Source organism: Pollachius pollachius, assembly GCF_949987615.1.
Source record: "Pollachius pollachius genome assembly, chromosome: 9".
Classification (NCBI taxonomy): domain Eukaryota; kingdom Metazoa; phylum Chordata; class Actinopteri; order Gadiformes; family Gadidae; genus Pollachius; species Pollachius pollachius.
Genome location: NC_136942.1, coordinates 22,213,040 through 22,229,579, shown reverse-complemented (window position 1 = coordinate 22,229,579; position 16,540 = coordinate 22,213,040). Strand labels below are relative to the sequence as shown.

General features: G+C 45.5%; 2 protein-coding genes across 5 annotated transcripts in view; one reads left to right on the top strand and one right to left on the bottom strand.

The window, feature by feature from the left end:
- The window catches only part of tjp1b (tight junction protein 1b), a 37,431-nt gene extending 29,801 nt beyond the window's left edge, over positions 1-7,630 (top strand). For 3 of the 4 annotated variants that reach the window (XM_079743649.1, XM_079743650.1, XM_079743648.1), the window contains exons 23-28: positions 123-329; positions 440-579; positions 960-1,425; positions 1,839-2,056; positions 4,500-4,604; positions 5,463-7,630. In XM_079743649.1, the coding sequence (XP_079599775.1) occupies positions 123-329; positions 440-579; positions 960-1,425; positions 1,839-2,056; positions 4,500-4,604; positions 5,463-5,557 (1,231 nt within the window). In that variant the 3' untranslated portion in view covers positions 5,558-7,630. The remainder of the gene's footprint in view (positions 1-122; positions 330-439; positions 580-959; positions 1,426-1,838; positions 2,057-4,499; positions 4,605-5,462) is intronic. The other variant, XM_079743651.1, reaches the window with a different exon arrangement.
- A 106-nt stretch (positions 7,631-7,736) lies between these two features.
- slc27a2 (solute carrier family 27 member 2) lies at positions 7,737-15,307 on the bottom strand. The gene is made up of 10 exons (XM_079743652.1): positions 14,750-15,307; positions 13,624-13,833; positions 11,945-12,103; positions 11,290-11,414; positions 9,764-9,958; positions 9,549-9,639; positions 9,195-9,393; positions 8,623-8,720; positions 8,397-8,527; positions 7,737-8,232 (listed from the first exon to the last, which is right to left on the bottom strand). Exons 1-10 carry the CDS (start codon positions 15,222-15,224, stop codon positions 8,056-8,058), a joined length of 1,860 nt encoding a protein of 619 aa, XP_079599778.1. The 5' UTR covers positions 15,225-15,307; the 3' UTR covers positions 7,737-8,055.
- Between the last annotated feature and the right edge of the window lie 1,233 nt (positions 15,308-16,540).

Here is a 16,540-nt window from a genome sequence, read left to right as displayed (position 1 = left end):
TTGCAAAATAGTATATATTTATATAAATATCTATTTCAATGTTAAGTTTAGAATTTTCTCAACAGAACTGTGTGTCTCTGCCCTCCTTCTCCTCTCCCTGTTCCCCCGACCCCCTGACCCAGGGCCCCTGAGCCCCAGAAGCCCCACCCTAAGGAAGAGGGGCGTCCCAACCACTTCGACCCCGACGAGGACGAGGAGTACTACAGGAAGCAGCTGTCCTACTTCGACCGGCGGAGCTTTGACAGCAAGGCCATGAGCCAGCCCGGGCCCGCCATCAACCGCTTCCACGACATGCCCAAACCGGGCCAGCTGTCCTACCACTACAACAGGTCTGTCTCTTCTTACTTCGGCCCTGCCCGCCCATGGGACTCAGGCCCTTAAGAGGAGCAGGTTGGACCGGTTTGTAGGCGTCATGCCCTTCTTGTGTTTCACTGTGCAGGGTGGAGTCCATGGAGAAGGTGAGTCCGGTGGAGAAGAGGTACGACCCCATGCACGTGATGAGCCCCACCTCCCAGTACGGACCCCCGCAGACCCCCGCCATCCCCCCAAACTCTCTGCCCAAACTCAGCCCCAACGAGGGTAAGTTTGCAAGACTTTCACCGGAAGCTGATTTGTAATCAGAAGTCCATGCCTGAAGGCAGGCATGAACATCAGAATAATCCTCTAATGTATATCCAGAGACCAAGGTCATTGCCGTGGTCATTTGATGCTGGTTGAGTTTCAGTGTGTGTTTGATGGAGGGTGAGTTCAGTGTGTGTTTGATGGAGGGTGAGTTCAGTGTGTGTTTGATGGAGGGTGAGTTCAGTGTGTGTTTGATGGAGGGTGAGTTCAGTGTGTGTTCGATGGAGGGTGAGTTCAGTGTGTGTTCGATGGAGGGTGAGTTCAGTGTGTGTTCGATGGAGGGTGAGTTCAGTGTGTGTTCGATGGAGGGTGAGTTCAGTGTGTGTTTACTTCCACAGTGAACTCCATCCCCGACGTGCTGAGCCCCCCCAAGCCCGAGGCGGTGGCCCTGCGTCCGGCCGGCCGGGACGACCTGGCCCAGGGGGGCTACCTGCCCCCCCGCGGGGGAGGCCTCGCAGACAAGTCCCCGGTCAACGGCACCGAGGCCCCCCCCAAGGCCCTGGGTGCCCCCACCCCCGCCAGCTACAACCGCTACGTCCCCAAGCCCTACACCAGCTCCGCCCGGCCCTTCGAGCGCAAGTTCGACAGCCCAAAGTTCAACCACAACCTGCTGCCCAACGACACGGCCAAGCCCCCCCAGCTGGGGCTCAGCGGCAGCAGCAACAACAACGGCAGCAAGCCGCAGCTCTCCCCCCAGCCCGTGGACCCCGACAGCGGCCTGGACACCTTCACACGCACCATGGACAACCGGCCAAAGTACCAGCACAACAACGTCAGCGCCGCGCCCAAAGCCATCCCCGTCAGGTGAGGAACTGGCGAAGGGTGGGCAGGGGTTAGCTGACCGGGGACCATCTCGCTCACCATCAGAACCAGAGAGGAAACCAAACGCGGGGACAGCTTAGCATGAGGCTGAGCCTTACTTGGGACAACGTGTGAGGGCAGTTAAAAAAAAATGATGGCAAAATGAATGCCTTCCTATTGGTTGTGGGCTAACTAAATAAAAGGTTTATCAGAGCCTTCCTATTGGTTGTGGGCTAATTGGCTCACTGGGCTATAGCCGCCTTCCTATTGGTTGTGGGCTAACTGGCTCACAGCGCTATAGCCGCCTTCCTATTGCTCGGGGGCTAACAAGCTCACAGGGCTATAGGCGCCTTCCTATTGGCTGTGGACTAATGAGCTGTGGTGTGATTGGTGTGTTCTGGTGCGTCTCTGCCAAGCCCCAGCGCGTTGGAGGACGAGGACGAAGACGAGGGCCACACGGTGGTCGCCACGGCGCGAGGCATCTTCAACTGCAACGGCGGCGTGCTGAGCTCCATCGAGACGGGCGTCAGCATCATCATCCCTCAGGGCGCCATCCCCGACAGTGTGGAGCAGGAGATCTACTTCAAGGTGTGCCGCGACAACAGCATCCTGCCGCCGCTGGACAAGGAGAAAGGTACGCAGCGCCGCTTGATCATGTTCAAGTGTTCATATACTATTTACTAGTTTGTTTATATACTATTTGCTAGTGTGTTTATATACTATTTACTAGGGCTGTCCCCGACTCTGAATTTTCTGAGTCTAATCAGATCTGCCTTTTCAGTCCAGAGATTTGACTAATATTAAGCCTGCGGTGGCATCTGTACTCGCAGTTTGCAATTTATTTTCAGCACCAACTGTCGCTGCAGATGAATAATAAAAAGTTACAATAAATGTGTCAATTCATGCATATGGTCTGACACGTCTACACTATAGGTTGGGTCTTTTAAAAAAATAAATGAATAAAGGAAGACGGCGGGAAACCCGACTGATGATTCGAATCATCGACTTTCAGGGGACAGCCCTACTATTTACAAGTGTTTATATACTATTTACTAGTGTTAATATATACTATTTACTAGTATGTTTATATACTATCTACTAGTGTTTATATGCTATTTACTAGTGTGTTTATATACTATCTACTAGTGTTTTTATATACTATTTACAAGTGTCCATATACTTTTTACTAGTGTGTTTGTATACTATTTACTAGTATGTTTATATACTATTTACTAGTGTTCATATACTATTTACTGGTGTTTTTATATACTATTTACAAGTGTTTATATACTATTTAATAGTGTGTTTATATACTATTTACAAGTGTTTATATACTATTTAATAGTATGTTTATATACTATTTACTAGTGTGTTTATATATTATCTTCTAGTGTTTTTACATGCTATTTACAATTGTTCATATTCTATTTACCAGTGTGTTTGTATACTATTTACTAGTATGTTTATATACTATTTACTAGTGTTTGTATACTATTTACTAGTGTTTGTATACTATTTACTAGTGTTTGTATACTATTTACTAGTGTGTTTATATATTATCTTCTAGTGTTTTTACATGCTATTTACAATTGTTCATATTCTATTTACCAGTGTGTTTGTATACTTTTTACTAGTATGTTTATATACTATTTACTAGTGTTTGTATACTATTTACTAGTGTTTGTATACTATTTACTAGTGTGTTTATATATTATCTTCTAGTGTTTTTACATGCTATTTACAATTGTTCATATTCTATTTACCAGTGTGTTTGTATACTATTTACTAGTATGTTTATATACTATTTACTAGTGTTTGTATACTATTTACTAGTGTTTGTATACTATTTAATAGTGTGTTTATATACTATCTACTAGTGTTTATATACTATTTACAAGTATGTTTATATCCTATTTACTAGTGTTTATATACTAGTTACAAGTGTTTATATACTATTTACAAGTGTATATCTATGCTCTATACAAGTGTTGATATACTATTTGTATACACTGTCTGCAAGTGTTTGTAGATAACATGCATAATGTTGTACATATAATATTTACAAGATTCTTTTCTCTGCAATAATTGTTGAGGGGCAGAATTAGCGAGCGGTATGTGTGAGGTCTCCGAAGGTGTGTGTGTGTGTGTGTGTGTGTGTGTGTGTGTGTGTTGAACCAACACCCTAACCAGGAGTAACCAGGTTGTGTGTTGTTGAAATGACACTGTATTCATGTGTTACCGTGTGTGTGTGTGTGTACGGTGTGTGTGTGTGTGTGTGTGTGTGTGTGTTGAAGGACACTGTATCCATGTGTTACCAGGTGTGTGTGTGTATTGAAGTGACACTGTTAACAAGGTGTGTGTGTGTGGTGAAGCGACACTTTATCCAGGTGTGTGTGTGTCTTGAAGTGACACTGTATCCAGGTGTAACCAGCTGTGTGTGTTGAAGTGACACTGTATCCAGGTGTAACTGGTGTAACCAGGTGTGTGTGTTGAAGTGACACTGTATCCAGGTGTAACTGGTGTAACCAGGTGTGTGTGTTGAAGTGACACTGTATCCAGGTGTAACTGGTGTAACCAGGTGTGTGTGTTGAAGTGACACTGTATCCAGGTGTAACTGGTGTAACCAGGTGTGTGTGTTGAAGTGACACTGTATCCAGGTGTAACCAGGTGTGTGTGTTGAAGTGACACTGTATCCAGATGTAACCAGGTGTGTGTGTTGAAGTGACACTGTATCCAGGTCTAACTGGTGTAACCAGGTGTGTGTGTTGAAGTGACACTGTATCCAGGTGTAACTGGTGTAACCAGGTGTGTGTGTTGAAGTGACACTGTATCCAGGTGTAACCAGGTGTGTGTGTTGAAGTGACACTGTATCCAGGTGTAACTGGTGTAACCAGGTGTGTGTGTTGAAGTGACACTGTATCCAGGTGTAACCGTGTGTGTGTGTGTGTATCCAGGTGTAACCAGGTGTGTGTGTATGTGTGTTGAAGCAAACTGTGTCCAGGTTTAACCATGTGTGTGTGTTAAAGCGACACTGTATCCAGGTGTAACCAGGTGTGTGTGTGTATGTTGCGCTGCAGGGGAGACGTTGCTGAGCCCCCTGGTGATGTGTGGCCCTCATGGACTGAAGTTCCTGAAGCCGGTGGAGCTGCGCCTGCCTCACTGTGCGTCTATGACCCCAGATGGTTGGTCTTTTGCTCTAAAATCCTCTGACTCCTCGTCGGGTACGCTGTCCTCTCTCTCTCCCTTCGCCCTGTTGGGCTCTTACCGTTTTGTTTTTCATTTGAACGCTATGCTTTCAAATGCTAGTATGAGGGTCAGGAGGAGCGTGTCTTGTCTGTCTGTCTGAGTGTGTATGTCTGTCTGTCTGTCTGTCTGTCTGTCTGAAACTGAAACCACCCCCAACCATAGCATGCGCTTAAAGGTGGACAGGTTTGGTCTGCGCAGCAGAGCCTTGTTTTGAAACCGGCCCAATGAGCAAAGCACTGTCAATGCTGACATGTCATCTCATCAGGGTTGTGAGGGCGACTCCTGTCCTGGGTTTATGGGGCCCTGTAGACTTCGGTGTGCGGATCCTTTTTATTTTGCTCATTGGTTGGTATGAACAAGAGCCAGTGGGCTGCTCAGGGCTGGATGGACGGTTGTGGTTAATATAGAATAATAATGAATAAAGAATACTAATGATTCTCCTCATCGCCCACACTCCCAGTATGACCACATGCTGGAGAGTAGACGAGACCTGTCTGTCTAGAGGACAGCAGGAAGTGGTCTAGCAGCGAAGGTCAGCGTATAAACAATATTCTATAGGTAAACACTCTCTATTATTGTGGCTTTGGTCCACTTCGTTGGGGCTGAGGGGGACTTCTTTTTACTGTCCACGCGCTTCCCCTCTCCTTCCTGTTTCCAACACAACCGGCCATGCATCCACGCTTTTACTTTGGAGCCCTGCCTGTACTTATTATTTACTACTAATAAGTACTCCCCACTCCTCCCTGTTTACTGACCATTGTCACTTTGGTTGTGTTCATCTCTTTGGACTGCAGGTGACCCCAAGACCTGGCAGAACAAATCCCTCCCAGGGGACCCCAACTACCTGGTGGGCGCAAACTGTGTCTCTGTGCTCATCGACCACTTCTGAGGTGTGACAGCTGGTCTGTTGGTGTGCGTGGAGGACAGGGGGAGGCCCCCCCGCGCCGCTCCTCTGCTGTGCTCCCTCCATGGCCTCCGGGGCTGAGAGACACCGCCCGAGGAAGTATGGAACTGGAAATAACACTCGCACTGTTTACTGTGTCCCTCCCCTCGCAAACGACCAGAAAACCATCAGAAGTCCACCCTGGAACGACCCCGTTAGACCGGCCGGCCCCCGGCCCTCTGTGGCTGTAAACCCCCCTGTTCCTTTGGTTTCATTTATTTTTATGTTTTTGGTGCTTTGAAGGCTTGCAAAAAAAAGTATATCTTTAAGGATTAAACACAAAAAAAATGAATTATATGAAAAAAATGGAACTGTTGTTGGAATGCATGACCAGTGCCGCAGACTGAATAATCTTCAGATTGACATTTTTTGTCTAATTTTTTCTAAAGGTGAGGAGCAGAGCAAGAAAAAGGAAACTAGAGAGTTTAATAATATTACAGTGGGGCGGGGGGGAATTTAGCATACTGTATAGCACTCACAAACAGGAACCTCTGCTATGTCCAAGAACGCTGTTCTTGGGAGGGCTGTGGCCACGCAACTGGCTCTCGAAGAATCTCTTAAGGACTTGGAAACACGCTGAGCCTGACGCCGCGGTTATGAAGGAAGGCTAGGCATCATGAAAAAAAAGAAGAAATAAATATATAAATATATATATATATATATCAATATACTATATGAAGAATGGAGGTTTAAGTATTAGCATCAGAAGCCCATTTGTTTGCAAATGGGTCCTCTCCAATGTTTAGAACAGATCTTTTTTGTAGCAATGTTTTACCGTAGATTAATATACTGACTTGATTTGACAAACTCCTGCTGTCTAGAGATCTATGCATGTGCTATGACTCAGGTCCAGAAGCCTGCTACTAAGTTCCAACACATGAAGAACCCATCGTACACTGCAAGCAGTGATGCCTTATCTGCATATTAACTTTTTCAGTGAGAGTTTAAAAACCCTTTCAGTGCTTCAGTTAGCGCGGTCGGCCCCCCAGGGTCAACGGCGCCTCTCTACATCTCCTCATATCAGTAAACTCTGATTTAGCACACAAGAATAATTGAGGCTGACGAAAAAGGTATGCTTTATTTTACTGCTATGCATATGAAGTCTGAGGAACTACACAAAAAACAAACGACTAAGTCTAGATAATGTTTAAATTATGGCTGTACATATAGCTAGCATATGGCCTTGGTTCTCTGTAAATGAACTTTTTGTACATCTTTGTTATTTTGTATAAAAGAAGAAAAGGTTTCCTAAAAAAGAGCGCAGCAACATTGGTTATGTTTGTATCCGGGACAGCCCTGAGCCTTGGAACTGACACAAGCAGTAAGAACCCACTTTTCTACAGACTCACTACACACACACCACCTAGGCATTTTTAACAGTCCAAAACAAAATCTTTTTATTCTTATTTACAAAATAGAAGAAAAGTGCTTGATTTAAATCATTTTAAAAGATATGTACTTGAAGGGTCTGCTTTGACGAGTTCCCCCTTCCTTTATTTGTGATACTGGATGCTGTATTGTGTGCCCTGAAATGTATTTTTGTACTAATAGACAATTTATTATGGCACATCAGTACGATTTTCTTTTGATATGACAACACTGCTTCAACTCCAACACTAGTTTATTTTCCTGTGTGGCTGACATTCTTTTTATTTATTTGTTTCCTTTGCAACACATTTCTAAGTATATCACTGTATTAATAAATAAATTCATTTTTAAAGAACTTTCTAATGGGTTGTTTGATTTCTGATCACAGCGAATGACAAAATGCAATGTTTGGCAGGGTTAAGGTCTTGGAGTTCTGTGGGATTTTGCCAACTAGGAGCAATGTGAATGACAAAGGTGAATGACTGTGCAAAGGTTGAGTCAATACTCAACCACACTGTAGACATCTCCAAACACATGGGCAAGAAATGTTCAGACGAAAGGACAGGACTTGCACTGACTAGAATTAGAATCTGCTGCAAAATCCATTTAGTAAATTGTTCACACATTATTTAAAACTCAATTGGGTTTGAAGACAGCATAGGATGAACCAATAAGAAATTCTTGTCACTTTGTCAAATGACAAAAAATGTTGGTCATTATATCACATACCTTGATTTAATGGAAGATAATCTGTCCGGACATTTAGAAAACATTTGCTTTTATTAATCACAATTTAATGATTGGTAAAACAACATTGTTCATAAGTGCCACAATATCTGACAATTATGGCATTGTATGTTCAGATAAAAATTACAAACTACAGTTTTGTTCATTTAAAAAGATCTTAAAATGGATCTTAAAAATCTATCCCTGCATTATTATTAGCTGAGTTATGAGTCCTACCTTGAGCCAGTACAACACTTCTGTAAACAGGTGGATAAGCTTGCTTGCAAAAAAAACATGGCAAAACCTTTCCTTAAGAATCACATTATCAGATTTCACTTCCAGTGCCGGTCTCAGAGTTTCACCGCCCCGGCAGATATCGACGCGTAGATGTTCTCGGTGAGCGGAACGTAAGTCTTTCTCTGGGGGTCCAGGAAGTACATGGGGTCGGAGATGAGGGAGGGGTCGAAGCCCTCCTCCACCAGCTTCACCTTCTTCATCTTGAAAGTACCGGTCAGTTCCAGAGAGCCCTAACAACACAAAACAAAGGATACCTTTAGCATGTTTTACTTTATCGAGCCGTTATCGTCCAGGTCCATTATGTACCTCAAGCCTGATATTGGATCAGATTTCTATCATGTTCCGATGAATATCATTTTTGTATAAACCGGGAGCAACATCCCACCAGCCTCACCTGCACCCTGATGAAGTAGGGCCTAGCATACGAGGGGAGGTAGTTTACGACTTGCTTGTAAACGTCCGAACAATCAAACTCCTCCCCTTCCTTCAGAGTGACGGCTGCCATCCCAATCCTCCCCTCGTGGCCTGGAGAGAGCAGCGGATGGAAACATGAGGACTGGATCAACGTTAAGTTATCTTTTCTCAATGATAATGCTATACAGTGAGTACTAATGCAGCACCTTCCACTTTCACCCCGTAAGCGTTGGCTTCATAGATGCAGTGAGAGGTGGTCAGGATGTCTCCTACCTCCGCCGTGGCTACGTTCTCCCCTTTCCACCTAAAGAGAAGGAACATATCTAAAACATCAGCAACACTGTACAATAAGAGTAAAATCATGAACCATGGATTCACGTTAGTAAATGCAGAAATAAGCATTACCTAACCCTTGATTAGCACTTAAAATTGCAATCACAAAGATTTTCATGTAAATACACGTCAGTAACGTCTTTTAGATTTCGACTTCAACAACTGATTTAAGTATCACTTAGTAATGGTGTTCCACGGTAACTTAAGTAATGGTTTCTATCTTACTAAGGTATCAACTTAAACCTATTCAACTTATATCCTGACCCCTAGGAAGGTACTACCATACAAAAACCCAGCCCCTATGCTAAAGCTTTATTATAATGGTAATTACTGCATTAACTCAGGTTAATTATTGGTTCATTAATGTACCCTCATTGTGAAGTGTAGCCAAAATGTTTCATAAACTAAATAAAATCAGAGCTGTAAGCGAGGGAGGCAGACCTACCTGTAGGTGTCCCCCACCCGGTCCTGGAAGTACACAAAGCCCTGGTGGTCGATGCGGAGCAGGTCCCCGCTGTTAAAGTACAGGTCTCCCTGCTTCAGCACGTTGCTCAGACGCTTTTTATCCGTCTGCTGCTGGTTCCCAGCATAGCCATTGAATGGAGAGATTTTAGTAATGGCTCCCACTAAGAGTCCGGTCTCACCTGAGGAGCAATGACATTATTCACTCAAATGGAAACGGATGACTCCATTTTACAGCTTGACATATTTTAAATGCTCTGTAAGCTTGGGCTGCAGTATTTATTTGGCCTCAATGCATTTTGGAGAATTATCTGTCACTTTCACTCAGTCCGCTCACCCTTGGCCGCCGGGATGCACAGGCCCTCTGCGTTCCTCACCGCCTCCTCTTTCTCGATGTCAAACTTGATTAAAAGGTACGGGAAGAATCTCTGGGGAATAGGAAAGTCATTGTGAATTTAAAGCCAAAGTCACAGACGTTGTGGGGGCGGCATTGGACTGGGGAGCGGCTGTACTTTATCATGAAGGAGAGGAGCTCAGGGCTGCTCCACCTACCCGGTGGAGGAGGTTCACCCGGCCCACCACCCCGATCTTTGAGGTGTAGTTGATGAAGCCGATGTTGCCCTCCGTGGCCCCGTACAGCTCCCTGACTTTGATATCTCCGAAGCGCTTTAGGAACTCGGTCCAGACATCGGTGCGGATGCCGTTCCCGATGGCAAACTTGACTCTGTGGTCTTTTTCATTCCCTTGCTGAAAAGGACCAACACAGACAATATAATAAGGAACTAGTAGCAGTTCCCATCCATATAACATACAGAGCTCAACAGAACAATCCAAACATAATCTTGAACCATCACACATTGCACCACATATTGTACAGTGCCTTGTGTCTCATGATCCCCCCAAGGGTGGACCTGAAGCAGCAAGGGTTCTAAGTGAGGGCTTGCTGAATGGGGACTGGTCTTAACTAGGGCTCTGAACGAGGGCTTGTCTTAACGAGGTCTCTGAACGAGGGCTCGTCTAAACGAGGGCTCTGAAAAAGGGCTCGCTAAGTCTTGATGAGGGCTCGCCTTAAGAAAGGCTCGTCTTAATGAGGGCTCGTCTTAAGAAAGGCTTGTCTTAACGAGGGCTCGCTGAACAAGTGCTCGTCTTAACAAGGGCTCTGAAAAAGGGCTCGCTAAGTCTTGATGAGGGCTCGCCTTAAGAAAGGCTTGTCTTAACGAGGGCTCGTCTTAACAAGGGTTCGCTGAACAAGGCCTCGTCTTAATGAGGGCTCGTCGAACAAGGGCTCGCCGAACGAGGACTCGTTGAACAAGGGCTTGTCGAACGAGGGGTCGCTGACCGAGGGCTCGTCTTAATGAAGGCTCATCTGAACGAGGCCTTGTTTTAACGAGGGCTCGCCGAACGAGGGCTCTCACCGAGGGCACTCAACTAGGGCTCATCTTAATGGGGCCTCGTCTTAACGAGGGCTCGTCTTAAGGAGGGCTAGTCTTAAGGAGGGCTTGTCGAACGAGGGGTCGCTGACCGAGGGCTCGTCTTAATGAAGGCTCATCTGAACGAGGCCTTGTTTTAACGAGGGCTCGCCGAACGAGGGCTCTCACCGAGGGCACTCAACTAGGGCTCATCTTAATGGGGCCTCGTCTTAACGAGGGCTCGTCTTAAGGAGGGCTAGTCTTAAGGAGGGCTTGTCGAACGAGGGGTCGCTGACCGAGGGCTCGTCTTAATGAAGGCTCATCTGAACGAGGCCTTGTTTTAACGAGGGCTCGCCGAACGAGGGCTCTCACCGAGGGCACTCAACTAGGGCTCATCTTAATGGGGCCTCGTCTTAACGAGGGCTCGTCTTAAGGAGGGCTTGTCGAACGAGGGGTCGCTGACCGAGGGCTCGCCTTAATGAAGGCTCATCTGAACGAGGCCTTGTCTTAACGAGGGCTCCTCTTAATGAGAGCTCCTCTTAACGAGAGCTCCTCTGAATGCTCGTCTTAACAAGGGATCCTCTGAGCGCTCCTCCTATGGTGGGGCGCGGGCTCCTCTGATCACTCCCTTGCTGCTCCGCTGTCCCGCTGTGCTCTGCTGCTGCTCACCCTGGGCATGTTGCAGAGGTACCGCATTGTTTCCCCAATGTACTGCATCACTGTCACGTCGTGCTTCCTGCAGTCCTGCCAGAACTGAGAGGCGGAGAACTTCCTCCTCAGAACAAAGGTCATACCTGCAGTCACAGATCTGGGTTATTCTACCTGGATCACAGGTATGGCATTCACCTGATATTCACACACACACACAAATATAGAAGGAGCCATCTAAGTGTGAAACCATCTGCATCCTTTCACAATTAATTTGTTCAAGCTTCTACGGTGTTTGTATTGTGTTACAGATTTATGAATGACTACTAATAGTGGGGGGATGGTGGTAGCCTAGGAGTGGTAGTAGTAAGAGTAGTAGTATAAGTAATAGTAGTACTAGCATTATTAGAAGTAATGTGGTAATAGTAGTAGTACAAGTAGTAGTAGTACTAGTAGTAGTAGTAATATCACTGTGAATAGTAATATTATTGGTAGTAGTAGTAGTAGTGTTACAAGTAATAATAGTAGTACTAGTATTATTAGAAGTAGTTGTGGTAATAGTAGTAGTAGCATAGAAGTAGAGGTCATAGTTGTGGTAATAGTAGTAGTAGTAGTAGTGCTAGTAGTACTAGTCATCAACCTATAATTATTAATATATTTATAAAATATATGTTACCCCTCTCAATGGAGCCACACATCCCGATCAGGAAGCCAGCGCTGTGGTAGAGCGGGAGGTTGATGTACATGACATCATGAGAGCTGACCCCGGACACCGCCATGATGAAGGACGCCGCCCAGACCCTCTCCTGGGTCACGATGGCTGCCTTAGGTAGACCTGTCCCCCCAGAGATACATAGACAGGGTCACTGTGGGGCCCCATCCTGCAGGCCCTGCAATGGGTGGTCCCCCACATAGAAGAGGGAGCTGCATCCTCTGTCCTGCAGAGAATCCTTCCTATCTAACATCTTAGATTACAGGAAGATAAACCAGATTTACTTCTCAGGAATAAGATCCCTGCGGTGCCCACAGAATGAGGAGATCTGCTAACGGTTTCTCTCTGTTGAAGAACGAAGCTGCTAACTGCAGCTGGCAGGCCAAGCGACTCAGTATAGATTGCTGATTGAAGATCCCTATGTCATTTAATGTGATTTTCTTCAAAATATATTTATTTTCAATCTTTTAGGGGCTAAATTGGTATGTCATACATACTTCCTATCGGAGGTGTGCGCTAGGTGATGTAGACTCTACCTGTCGTGGTGTAGACTCTACCTGTGATAGGTGGTGTAGACTCCACCTGTGCTAGATGGGGTAGACCCTACTTGTGCTAGGTGGTGTAGACCCTACTTGTGCTAGGTCGGGGGTCGGCTAACCGCGGCCCTTTGGCGCCGCCCTTTCAGCCCTTTGGCCAAAAAAAAGATAATTTTTTAAAAATTTTATTTTATAACTTGAAAGTAACATTTATGGGATTAATTTTCCAATGATGGTTGTAGGCCAAAAGTCAAACATACATTATCAATTTTAAAAAATATATTGCTTGTATATCGAATGAAAAATGATTTTCAGCATGAAATGTGCATCGCGAGACTATCCTGGCGCCTATTTTCTGAGCGGGTAGCTTGCTATAAACGCCTAACTATGGATCCAAAGAAGGCAAAACATATACAAGCTGAAGACAAGATCATACAGTCCTGATATTCAGAAGCTCTACAATGAAATTCAACAAAATCCCATGAAACTGGATGAGAAAGCTAGGGGGTGTTTGATTATCTAATTCATTATAGCAAATTGTTACCCTTTTTAATATTAATATTAATTAATATTGTTTTTTGCTCATGCAAGTGTTGCTGGGAATCAATGTGACAAGACTACTTAGCACTGAACTGGACAGCCACAATTCAATTGTTCAAAATGTTTACCAGTTTTGTTATTTTAAAGCAGGGCTGGGCTGATATTTTCTATGATGCAATGATATTAATTTAATTTGCACTAACAAGAACTGAAACCGTAGAGCTAGGCCTACTCAATTGTTCCCCTTTCAACTTAAAAAGCTGATAATGGACTTTTCCTGCATTCCTCCCTCATTTCTTGTTAGATGTAACATCCACTCAAATGCTTGTTTTGTAGCCTATGTTTTATTGCAATTGCATATATTCATTGCATAAATCCAATTGTTGTATATGCCTATACAGGCTATTTAATTGATAAAGTTAGCTATTACAACAAATATGCGGCCCCATACAGCTATCAACACCCCATTTCCATCCAAAAATGGCCCTTTACAAAGAATAGGATGCGACCCCTGTGCTAGGTGGTGAAGACTCTACCAGTAGGTGGTGTAGGTGGTGCTGATCCTACCTGTAGTGCCTGAGGTGTAGATGTAGAGTGCGGTGCTCTTGACGGTGACGTTGGCCCGGAGGTCCCGGGACAGCGGCTTCTCCGAGGCCTGAGAGATCTTCTGGGCTAGGGGCACGATGCCCTCGGTGCTGCAGGTGTCCGCCAGCAAGTACACGCTGATGCCCTTATCGATGAGCGCCGGCAGCACTTCCTCTACCGCGTCCTTTACCTCTGAACATCAGAATCACAATCAGGGTCTTATTGTACAAGAAAACAAGAGTACAATTCTTAGGCTTGTTTCCTCAACAGCCATATAACAGCAACAATACAAGATACAGTAAATAGAGATAAGTAAAAATTTAATTATGGAGAAAGAAAAAAAAAAAAAAAAGACCGCATGTGCTTCTTTCAGATTTATCGGCCTCCATTGCGCAATCCCGTACTCGGCGTGTCGGCATCACGGTGCCCTATAGGCTGTAATCCCTATGGAAGTGCGCGTCGCCCTATAGGCAGGGTTCGAGTTATGATTAAGGGGGGGGGGGGTCTTTGCCGACCTTGCGCTGATAAGCCCCTTCAGGTCGAAGCAAGACACCTCCGTTTCGCGTCGGTGTCCAGTTAGCCCTGTCTGGCCTGATTTTCCCGATAATGACCGGCGTTCTATTATCCCCCAATGTTACTCTGTATGTGGTAGGGAAAATAGCTGTATTTGTTATTACAATATTACGCTGCTGTATTTTCAGAGACCCCCACAAATATTTGAGTTTGCTGCTTTCATGGGAGCCAGACCACTCTCTATGGGAGCTCAGCTCCCACTGGCTCCCACCTAACTCGAACCCTGCCTATAGGCTGTAATCCCTATGAAAAGCACGCTGCCCCATAGGCTATAGTATAGGGCTATCCTATAGGCTGTAATCCCTATGAAGAGCTGCCTTCACTGCGGACACGCTGCGCCACAGGCAGCAAATGTTGTTCAAACGAAAACGACAGAAGATCAAGGTCTATGCTTTCCCTTTCATTTTCATACAAATAAAGAAGTATTATAAAAAGAAAAGTATTATCTACACTAAAAAACATGAAAAAAAAATAATTAAAAAAACATTAAAAACTGAGTAGGCCTGTATACAATGTGTGGGGGACAGCAGCCTACCTGCCGAGGCAATGAGAACCTTGGCGCCGCAGCACGAGAAGCAGTGCAGGAGCGCCTTGGCCCTGATGTTGGTGTTCAGCAGAGCGGCCGAGCAGCCCAGTTTGGCCAGGCCCAGCCAGGTCACCACGAACCCGGGCTCGTTCCCCAGGAGCAGCGCCACCGCGGCGCCCGCCTGCAGGCCCGCGTGGTTCTGCAGGGCACGGGCCACCTGGTTACTCCGGCGGTCCACCTCCGAGTAGGAGTACGCATTGCCTTCAAAGTGCAGGAAGGTCTTGGTAGGATGCTTCTTCGCTGTTTCCAAGAAGCGGTCTAGAATGCTGTGGAAGGGTTTGAGTTTCTTGTAGAGGGACAGCCGTGCGCCCAGCTTTAAACTTCTCCACATGTAACAACAGTCGTCGCTCAAGTATGGAAACAAGGATTTTAAAAAGATTGGCAAGAGAGCCAAGCCAGCCAAGAGGCTGCACCAAATGTACATCTTGTGCGCCAGGTTACGGGGCCATTGGTCGGTGTGTTTAAAATGATGAAAATCTTTTGCGGAGAAATTTGTTACAAAGTTCACCCGAGTGGACGGCTCCTCCTCCTCCCCCCTCCTTCTCCTCCTACTGCAGAAGAATGTGCATGAGTTGGTTGCCTTTGCTTAAGCTCACTGTTTATCACAGTGGAATGTTGTTCTTTAGAGATAAATATCAAATCACACCTCAAACTATCCAACATGTGGCATTATTCTTATTCCATGCGTATAAGCGCCTATGGTTGAGCCAACTTAAAGCCCTGTTGTTACCCTGTTTATCCCGGGTAGGGGGCGGGGCTCCATGGTCCACTCCTACTCCAGTGGTTTGTGGACATCGATTTCTGAGCCATGAGTAGCTGGACTCCCTTTCAGTGTCCTGGACGCTCCTTGGGAGTGTGCTGTCTTGATAGTAAACATGTGTGGGGTGTTGCTCATGTAAAACCAGGTTCTCATTCTTTGTGCGGCTAGTGTGGCCCCATGGCCTTACAGTAGAAAGTTAGTCTTGCAGGTGCAACTGTGATTTTGGATTATTATATTAATGGCTTATGACTCTGATTCATGTCATGAGTTTGACATCTGATTCATGTCATTCATGAGTATGCGATGTAAAGTGTTAACTTTCTACAGGATATATAAAAAAAAGATGACATGGGCTTTTGTAATTTAAGATTCAGCTTTGTTCCCGTTTATTCTGATTATTTAGCCTTGGACTGCATGCTGCCCAGACTCTGTGTCTGTGACCCATTTGATTCATTTCCAGTAACACTGCATGCTTCATGAAGGTCTGGGGAAAAGATCAACACAAACATCATGTGCAGTGGTCTTTAGTGATCTGCATCCCTCCACTGATGGCCCGGGCTCTAGGACCTCTTCTGCGACCAGTCCCCCTCTCATCAGGGTGGGCTTCACACTCTTTGTGTTCCAAACTGTAAAGGAATTGCTAAGATTCCCCCCCTCAGTACAGGGTTGCTAGTCAGGACTTGCTTGACTTACTCATAGGCTGCAACATAAGTCATGGTATGGACTATCTCCGGGCAGAACAGAGCATTAGTCTTCACCTTGTCTCAGGAGAGGCTAAGCAAGGGTCATCAGAAGACATGGGACAACACAGTGAATCGATTTGTATAGTTTATAATCTCATCTGTGTTTCTTGCTTCCTTGATGAAAGGAGCTGATACTCTCAAGTATGTTGGAGTGTCCTCCTGGGCCTTCCAGTCTCACCTGGGCTTGAGAAGCTTCGTAACACTGCTTTTGAGGAAAGCTTCACAAAGGAACAACTC

Coding starts and splice junctions, on each gene's coding strand:
- slc27a2 (XM_079743652.1), bottom strand. CDS start 15,224: ATGTACATTTGGTGCAGCCTCTTGGCTGGCTTGGCTCTCTTGCCAATC. Junction 9,959..11,289: donor ACCTCTGCAACATGCCCAGG/GTGAGCAGCAGC, acceptor GGTCCTTTTCAG/CAAGGGAATGAAAAAGACCA. Junction 9,394..9,548: donor GTGCATCCCGGCGGCCAAGG/GTGAGCGGACTG, acceptor ATTGCTCCTCAG/GTGAGACCGGACTCTTAGTG.